Source organism: Chanodichthys erythropterus, chromosome 5, assembly GCF_024489055.1.
Source record: "Chanodichthys erythropterus isolate Z2021 chromosome 5, ASM2448905v1, whole genome shotgun sequence".
In the NCBI taxonomy this organism is placed as follows: Eukaryota; Metazoa; Chordata; class Actinopteri; order Cypriniformes; family Xenocyprididae; genus Chanodichthys; species Chanodichthys erythropterus.
The window spans coordinates 970280-980000 of NC_090225.1; the positions used below are offsets into that span (position 1 = coordinate 970280).

Consider the following 9721-nt stretch of genomic DNA (forward strand, 5'->3'; position numbering starts at 1 on the left):
CGTGATATAAAGTCAGAATTGCGTGATATAAAGTCAGAATTGCGAGTTATAAAGTCAGAATTGCGTGATATAAAGTCAGAATTGCGTGATATAAAGTCAGAATTGCGAGATATAAAGTCAGAATTGCGAGATATAAAGTCAGAATTGCGTGATATAAAGTCAGAATTGCGAGATATAAAGTCAGAATTGCGTGATATAAAGTCAGAATTGCGAGATATAAAGTCAGAATTGCGTGATATAAAGTCAGAATTGCGAATTATGAAGTCAGAATTGCATGATATAAAGTAAGAATTGCGAATTATGAAGTCAGAATTGCGTGATATAAAGTCAGAATTGTGAGATATAAAGTCAGAATTGCGAGATATAAAGTCAGAATTGCGAATTATGAAGTCAGAATTGCGTGATATAAAGTCAGAATTGCCAGATATAAAGTCAGAATTGCGAGATATAAAGTCAGAATTGCATGATATAAAGTCGGAATTGCAATATAAAGTCAGAATTGAGTGATATACAGTCGGAATTCTGAGATGTTTCAATGTTTTGCTATGTTTTTTCCGGTGAAAAACGATTCTTCATGCCTTAAAAGAGCTTGAACATAACTCTACACCCTTGCTTCATTTATTATACGCGGATCGATGAATATGCTAATTAGCCCCGCCTCCACTCACTCACACAAGCTCAGAGATTCGCTCAACTTGCTGAGGTAAACACAACGCTATCGCTTTTTGCAACGTCGGACACATGACTGTAATAAATATAATTAGCATTTTGCTTGACTACATTATCAAACAGCTAATAATGTGTTGCTAATGTTACAAAACTCCGTTGCTTCAGATCAGTCATAGTTAATGATATGCTAAAGCCCGCCCGCACGTTGATGTGATTGGTTACAAGGTAGCTGTAGTTGTGATGTAAGAAGCACCAGCGATTTCAAACCGTGCTTTTAGGTCACTGCATTTTTAAAGAGAAAATACTCAGCAATGGTGTTGACTTATAGTTCGTCTTAAAGCATATTAAAACACCACATAGACATATAAACAGCTTGATTTTCACCACAGGGGGACTTTAATACTATTATAATAAGATTCTCTTCAGTAGGACCAGCACTATTCACAGTTTCAGGCGGCCCAGATGAGAGGTCACCTCTGCTTCTCGTGCCATCTGGTCAAAGGTGCTTCGGGTCGTCTGCTCCCTCACTCTCTCCCGCATGTAGCAGGAGGCGTGAGCCACTTTCCGGCTCCTCTCCTGGGCCTCGGCCCTCTCTCTCTGCAGCTTCTCCCTGCGGCGCTCCTTTTCCGTCATGGCGTTGCATCTTTGCTCCCATTGCGCTTTCTCCTCCTCCACGACTCGGTCTTGTAGTCTGCGATGATTCATTTCCTTTTCCTGGTTTTCCCGTCTGACGCTTTGAGCTCTGCGGCGACACTGCTCCTGCGCCTGCAGCACCGCGCGTTCCATCCGCAGCTGGCAACGTCGCACAAGCATTTGCTTCTGCTCCAGCCAATCCCTTTTCCCCCTCCCCGCGCGCTCCTGCGCCATCCGCATCTGCTCCTCCTCCTTCGCTGCGCGTAATCGCATTTCCTGCAGCCGCGCTTCTACAATCACTCCGTGGTTCTCCGCGGAGCGTTGCAGCTTCCGCTCTACTCCTTTTCTCTTCAGCTCCTCCTCCGTACGCTCCTGCTCCTCGACCTCCTTTTTTAGGAGGAGGTGCTTGAGTAGCTCCCTCTGGTTCTCTAGCATGATTCTCCTCCTTTCTCTACTTTCCTGCATTCGCTTGCTCCTCATCGCATGCTGCTCTTTTTCACGCGCCTCCTGCAGCTCCTTCTCGCGCTGCGCCTCCTCAATGCGCTCCTTCTCCTGCAGGAGCCGCTCCTGGTAGCGTTTGCGTTCTTTCGCTTCCCTGCTTGCCGCGTTATGCTCGAACCTGCGTCGTGTTCGCTGCTCCTCGGCGAGTCTCCTCCAGCGCTCCTCCTGCTGAAGCGTCTCCCGCTTGCGCAGCTCCACAAGGATGGCCTCCTCTTCCTCTCGCTGCCTCCTCCGCTCCTCCAAGCCCTCCTGCCAGTGACGAATTTGTCGCAGAAGCTCTTTTCGCCGCTTTTGCTCCAAGTCGGCTCGCCGCGCCTCCTTGCGCCTCTGCTCCTCTTCGCGATTTTGCTCCTCGAACATGCTCTGCCGTAAACGAATCTGCTCCTCTTCGTGCTTGGCTAGCATCAAAGCGGCAATCTTTTGATCTTTTTCCGGGATGGTGATTCTTAGTTTGCGACTGATCTCCTCCGAGAGGCTTTTTAGCCGGCGTTCCGTCGCGGGAGAACGTCGGAGCTCAGCCAGACTGAAACTACAAGGGAACTTTGAGGTCGGAAACTTGTCTGAGATCGTAATCGTGGACTTTGAGTGAACTCGGTCGTCGGTGAACCGTGAATCACTGGGACATTTGGCTTTGGAATCTGTGATTGTTTGCTCTGGGACGGTTTCCAGGGCTGTGAACGGTTTTACAGATGACTTTCTATTCCAGCCCTCTTGTATGATCCGCTCTCTCTCCTCTCGACACAAGCGCAGTCGTTCTCTTCGTCCTTTCTCGTACTCCTCATACAACACGGTCACTTCCTCCAAAGAGGACTCCTGGTTTTCATCGATGAAGTCTGTGAGGGATCTGAACAGCAGATCAACAGGTTTCACTCCCAGTCTTGCACAGGATTCAAGTGACCGTGGACTTGTCAGAACATATCTGCTGTCTTTAGCTTCAGGAAAGTTTAAATTATTTAAATCCAAATGCAGGATCGGTGAAATTGATCTAATATGCTCCATTTATTAATACACTGAGTGCATTTGGTCGAGTTTACTAATCCTTCATCACTAGCTGGTGTTATAAACGATTTCCAGGCACAAATATAACGTGTTTTAATAAATTTTAAGTCTACGTTTTTGCTTGTATGAATGTTTTGCAATACTTATTCGCGCCTGAAACTGCTCTTCAAAACCTCGGACGCTTCTCTGATCACCATAGCAGCACACACGTCACAGCAAAGAGTATAGAACCAAAGAGGCGACACTCTGATATTTTTGGGTAACAGCCACTAGATGGCGCTCCGGTAGCGCGGCCGCCATTATGGGGTGAAAATACTAAATGGACCATTGAATCCTTCACATCTTACGCACCCAAAATCGGGGAATTTCACTGCCAAATCAGAAGCGCAATAGAACAGTTTTTTAAATGAAGTCACCAGTAAATTGTATGAATCCTACAGTAAATGTTGTATTGTCTTATATAGGCTATGTTTTATTTTAGCAGTTGTGGAATCCAACCATTCGTCCATCTGAGGTGACGTAGTTAGCCTACTTTATTGAGTATTTCCATTTTATGCAACTTTACACATTCATTAATAGTAAATTAATAATTAATAAATTTAAGATCATCATGTTTGCAGCGAACAATATATTTCAGACCTAGTGGAGTAATAGCAATAATATTTATAGGTCTGAATTGAAATATATATATTTGTACGTTTTAATGGATCACGCCGCTGATCATACATGATGCATTGCTGTGTCCGCTATCCCATAATTCACACTTTTAACGGACACTTTTGCTTTAACGGACATTAGACAACACTGCAAAATCAAGCTGTTATATCCATATATATATATTGTCCAACATTCCCAATTTTTCTGATGCATGTCCTTAATTTAATTTCATATGTTGGTAATAATTCAGTGTTTTTAAGCCTTTTAAATAATTTTAACCTAAACTGACTGGGTTTCTAGAGAGCAAAGGTTTGTGAAAGAAGTGGAAGACTTTAACACAACGTGTGTAAAATAAACTAATGATCACTAGTGATAGTATTTTATTCAGTGTTGTCATCATTCAGGTTGGATTTCAGCTTTAATGTACGTTTTTTGTTTTGTTTTAACAAAGCAGCTGCTATTGCCATAGAAACTACTGGACTGCGACTAGCTTTCACTCCAAAATGGCGGAAGCGCAGGGCTGCTGCTGGGCGCCGGTGCTGCAATGGAACGTTCTGTTGAGTGTCGCTTCTTGTTGGTGTATATTCTTTGGTAACGTCACAGGAACAGACTAGGCTTTGTATGGAAATTTAAAACAGCGCCACCTTGCGACCAGGCGTTTATATTGCCACGACATTTAGCAATAGTAGCTAGTACTTTTCCATGCTAAACATTCGACAAAAATATGTTTGTTCGGAAATTATAAAACAATAGTGTTGAAAATGAAGACAAAATGTAGTTAATGTGATGAACTAAGCTTATGTGTGAACTTAAGGTGAATAAAAGGTTAAAAAGAACAGCATTTATTCAAAATCTAAATCTTTTCTAACAATATAAATCACATCCGTGCTGAATAAAAGTATTAATTTCTTTCAAAAACAAAGAAAAAAAATTACTGACCCCAAACTTTTGAACAGTAGTGTACATTGTTACAAAAGATTTCTATTTTAAATAAATGCTGATATTTTTGAACTTTTTATTCATCAGTGAATCCTGAAAAAGTATCACAGATTATAAAATAATATTAAGCAGAACTGTTTTCAACATTGATAATAAATCATCATATCAGAATGATTTCTAAAGGATCATGTGACATTGAAGACTGGAGTAATGATGCTGAAAATTCAGCTTTGGTCACAGAAATAAATTATATTTTAAAGTATATTAAAATAGAAAACCATAATTTTAAATTGTAATAATATTTCACAATATTACTGTTTTTTCTGTATTTATTATTAAATAAATGCAGCCTTAATGAGCATAAGAGACTTTGTTCAAAAATATTAATGTTTCCAAACTTATATAACATCAGCCTTCATAAATAGCCTAACAATTGGTGGATTTAACAGTTAAAAGTTGCGTCAAGCATTAATGAAAAGGCTTCTTGGGTTGCCACAGGAATGATGGAAATAATCAAGTAAACTTCCTGTAATTATAAACCTTTTCTGCTGAAACCCTCCATTATGAGGCCGCTGAATGACAGTCGAGCAGTACAAACACACATCATCACTCAATTACAAACAGAAATGTGTTTATTTCTACACCCGTCCCACTCACAGACCCACCCACCCACCCAAACATTTCCATTTGGCCCATTTTTTGGAAAACATCTCATTCAAAAGGCACCAAAGCAAGTTGTGAATTTTGTGTTAGAACGTGTCATCACACAGACTGCTTTAAAAATATATAATACAAAAAGCTGTTAAAAAACAAAGGTATAAATAATAATAATGACAAATGTAACAATTTTAGGCCTTCACTTTTCAAATACATGCAGCTGAAAAAATAAAACGCAGACATCTGAACGATTGAAATATTCAAAATGCCACTATAAACTCAAATTGGGGCCCTTTAATGGTGTGATACAGTACGATTATCTAGAAACACTGCAAAATCTGCCTCTCTTACTCAGTGTTTTGCCTTTCTGCAAAAATTCTATCAAAATTAACTCTTGGAGATAATGGATAAAACTAGAAAAATATATCTGCCAATGGGATCAGAAAAATTCACTAAATTCAAAGTGAAAACCAGATTATTTTTCAGACCCCAATGACATATTTTTAGTGTTTTAACTTAATTTTGATGAATTTATTGGAAACTTTTCTCAAATTCATCAAGATTTTTTCAGATACTTGTAATGCAAAACAAGGCAAGTAAGAAAATCATTTTCTGAAGTGAACTACTGCCCTAATAGCTGCAAGTCTCTGCCATCACTAAACAAATCTAAAACATCACATTTAAAACTGTTAATACCTACAAAAACATTTTAAAAAACTCAGACGGAAAGGGTTAACCTGATCCGTACGCTATTGCTAAATACTGATTTGGCACATTATACAAGTACACAAAATTGCAGACAGATTTTGGCTCATTTTTGGCTCATGACATAATGTTGATCCTCGTGTGTCTGTTCCAGATGCCGTATGCAGTTCTTCATGAGGCACAAGAGGGGCAAACGAATACATGTGCAGTGTGAAAACACTCTCTGGCTCTGTGTACAACCAGGGTTAAAGTTCTTCTTCATCATACTGAGAACCAGGCCACGGTTCTAGATCATGGCCCGGAAACCGAAGGATAACGCGGCTCCCAAAGCCAAACCGAGAGAGAGGAAGAACGCCATGATGGCTCCTGCAGTTTCTGCTTCATGCTGCGACACTTTCCTGTGGGACAAACACAATATGTTAGAGGACATGAAGAACTTTGACTAAACTGTTTTGACAGAAATCATTCTGTAAGTACAGAAAATATATGAAGAGTTTGATTCCAAAACACAATAACTCCATTTTTGAGTAAAAATGTGTTTTCTTTACCAAGAAAGCGGCAAGATGAAAACTTTCAAACTTTCACATAGCATCTTTTGGATATAAAAACATTAAACATTCAAATATACATTTTGATTTTCAAAGGTTTATTATAAAAACAAATTATTTTCTCCCCAAAATGCAATAAATCCATGACACGTTTTTTTCAAAATGCAATTAATCCATTAATATAAAAGTTATTTTTCATATTGAAAATACACAAAGTAAGTTGATCCGCATATATGACTCTGAACTTTGTCATTACTAATCTTATATTCAGGCATTTGACTAAAAATACATTCAGCCGTCGCTCCGGATGTATCCAACGGATCAAAGGATCATCTTATTAATGTTATAAATTAATTATTTGTCATTAGCGATTAAAGAGTATCTGGCGCCACCACACGGTTAAAATAAACACAATTGCCGAGTACATTGATATTAAAAACGGCTTTTAAAAACTGTTCACGATTCAGTTTTGGGGAGCGTGACAGAAGTTTGATGCTGTCGTGGAACAAGAAACAGCCGCATTTTTCCTTCTTAATCTCCTCACGTTAAGGATTACATTTCCATGACTTGCGTTTCTTCCCCACCGCAGAAACCACCACAGGTTCATCAATGCCGTCAAAATCATTCATTTTGATTGGTTGAGCGGATATATCGCGTTCTGCAGAGAAAGGAGACTGGCGTTTGTCGTGTTTTGGGAAGAAAGGGAGAAAACATGACAGAATAACATGACGTAAATCGCATTTTGATACAGATACAATACTGATTTTGGCGGAAACTAAATTTTTTTGAGTGGAACTAATTGGAACTAAACTCTTCATATAATGTTGATGAGGCGTAGAGGATCTTAAACGCAGCATGAAGTGCACAATCCAAACAGAAGAAGAGCAACATAACGGTGTGTATCACACAAACCGAAGGTCTTAAATACACACAATAATGAACTGAACACAATACAGGTGTGCTATAATCATTTAGACACCCAATAGAGGGTATGCATGTGACGTCACCATCGACCGCTATGACTGTGGTCACGCCCACTGAGTGGCAAAAGACTGAGCGGTAGCATTGGTTTTCAGTGTGAATGCAGCGAAAAACACACAAAACGCATCCAAAACAGGAAAAAGCTTTGCGACTGACTGTACAAATAGCTTTGACACAAAACCTGAGGTATATTTTTACAGACTGCTGAAAGCTACAGAAAAAAAGAAGCAAATAGGTCATTGCAACTCACAGAAACAGCTGGACTCCAGCAGAGAAACATGGATTTGCAGTTATCATTTTGTGTCAAAATGTTGGTTTTTGGGCTAAAATCATACCGTATATATTGTATTGTTATATATTGTGTTGACAACTCATCAGTTAAATATTTACCATCTTATATTCTGCATAATTGATTACGCAGATTTTAACCTACCTATATTGTAGTTATATAAAATATTCACAGGCAGATTTGCTTTATGTATTTCCCTGGCGTCAAATCATCACATATAAATGTCAGGAAACACAATTCCTGGCTGCATGTCAATATCCATGGATTAGGTTTATTTGACAAGTTGACAAGTAATTGTTTGTTTTTCTCGTGTTTTCTCAGTTTCCTCTATTAAATCCAGTCATGCAGCAGCTTCTTTTGCCACTCAGTCCAGCTGAGGGAGCGCGCCGGCGCGAAAGTGATGTAGATGCATACCCTCTATTACTGTGGCTGCGTCTGAAATTGCCCCCTATACCCCTAAATAGGGCTCTATTTGAGGGAACAGCAACTATATAGTAGGTGAAAACAAAATAGGTATGTCCAAATTCACAGTATTCAGGGAAAAAGTACCCGGATGACCTACTACAATGCATATGATGGACACTTTACTATCCCATGAGGCCACGGGAGGGGATTTGTGAATGGCAGTGAGGTGACGCAACTGACGTTGATAGGTCACATGATAATGACAACATGGTGAATGTAGTACATAAATTAATATATAACACTGTATTATTTTTCTATTCTATTTCTCAGGCACACTGATGATGTTGTTTTGTACTCACTTTGGTCCGAAGCACATGCAGAGACTGGCCAGGTATCCGTTGCTGAAGGAGAAGAGGATCATGAAGATGATGTACCAGGCGTCGTGGGAGAACAGCACAGGCAGGTGGTTTCTGGGCTGAACGTTGCAGAGGACGAAGAGAGGAATGAACACCACGCGTGCGATGACCAGGACGGGCAGCCAGATGCTGTCTTTACCGGGCTGAACAGAGAGAGAGCAGATGTTAGACTGAAACTGATCATACGTGTGTCTGCAGACATTCATTAACACATCTTCATCACCCAAATCTGGAGAGAAATCCACACCGTCGACACTGTATCAGTGAGAGATTGATGTACTGGTCATATTATATTATATTATATTATATTATATTATATTATATTATATTATATTATATTATATTATATTAATTATATTATATTATATTATATTATATTATATTATATTATATTATATTATATTATATTGAGCTAATTAACCAAAAGCTCTTTCATGGCAATCTCAAAATTGATCAATAGTTTTGCAAATAGATAGTGCTTTTTTTTCTCTCTTTTTTTCAAATTTGATGGACGGACGGACGGACAAACCAACGGATGGACAGTTGGATGGGTGGATGGATGGGTAAACGGTTGGGTGGACGAATGGATGGACGAATGGATGGACAGGGCGGGCGGACGGACGGACAGACGGATGAATGGACAGATGGGTAGATGGTTGGATGGAAGGGTGGATGGATGGATAAATAGATGGACAGACAAATGGATGGACAGTTGGATGGACGGATGGATGTATGGGTGGATGAATGGAAGGAAGGGTGGGTGAATGGTTGGGTGGATGAATGGACAGATGAGTTGATGATGGGTGGATGGATGAGTAGACGTTGGATGGATGGATGGATGGATGGATGGACAGTTGGATGGATGAATGGATGTATGGGTGGATGAATGGAAGGAAGGATGGGTGAATAGTTGGGTGGATGATGAATGGGTGGGTGGATGAATGGACAGATGAGTTGATAGATGGGTGGATGGATGAGTAGACGTTGGATAGATGGATGGATGGATGGATGGATGGATGGATGGATGGATGGATGGATGGGTTGATAGATGGGCGGACGGACAGATGGATGAGTAGACGTTGGATGGATAAATGGATGGACGGTTACATGGATGGATGGGCAAACGATTGGATGGATGGATGGATGGATGGATGGATGGATGGGTAAATGTTTGGATGGAAAGATGGGTGGATGAATGGACAGATGGGTGGATAGATAGGTGGGCGGACAGACGGACAGACGGATGGATGGATGGATGGATCAGTAGACTGTTGAATGGACAGACAAACGGATGGACAGTTGTTTTTTTAATTTAAAAAGGA

General features: G+C 40.1%; 2 protein-coding genes across 3 annotated transcripts in view; both read right to left on the reverse strand.

The window, feature by feature from the left end:
- Positions 1-1110: 1110 nt before the first annotated feature.
- LOC137020431 (coiled-coil domain-containing protein 177) lies at positions 1111-2802 on the reverse strand. Its single transcript, XM_067385985.1, has one exon. The coding sequence runs from the start codon at positions 2800-2802 to the stop codon at positions 1111-1113; it is 1692 nt and encodes a 563-aa protein (XP_067242086.1).
- A 2270-nt stretch (positions 2803-5072) lies between these two features.
- Positions 5073-9721, reverse strand: part of slc29a1a (solute carrier family 29 member 1a) — a 42439-nt gene continuing 37790 nt past the window's right edge. For both annotated transcript variants that reach the window (XM_067385588.1, XM_067385587.1), the window contains exons 12-13: positions 8343-8542; positions 5073-6158 (exon numbers count right to left, since the gene is read on the reverse strand). In XM_067385588.1, coding sequence (XP_067241689.1) covers positions 6047-6158; positions 8343-8542 — 312 coding nt within the window. In that variant the 3' untranslated portion in view covers positions 5073-6046. The remainder of the gene's footprint in view (positions 6159-8342; positions 8543-9721) is intronic.

Coding starts and splice junctions, on each gene's coding strand:
- LOC137020431 (XM_067385985.1), bottom strand. CDS start 2,802: ATGGAGCATATTAGATCAATTTCACCGATCCTGCATTTGGATTTAAAT.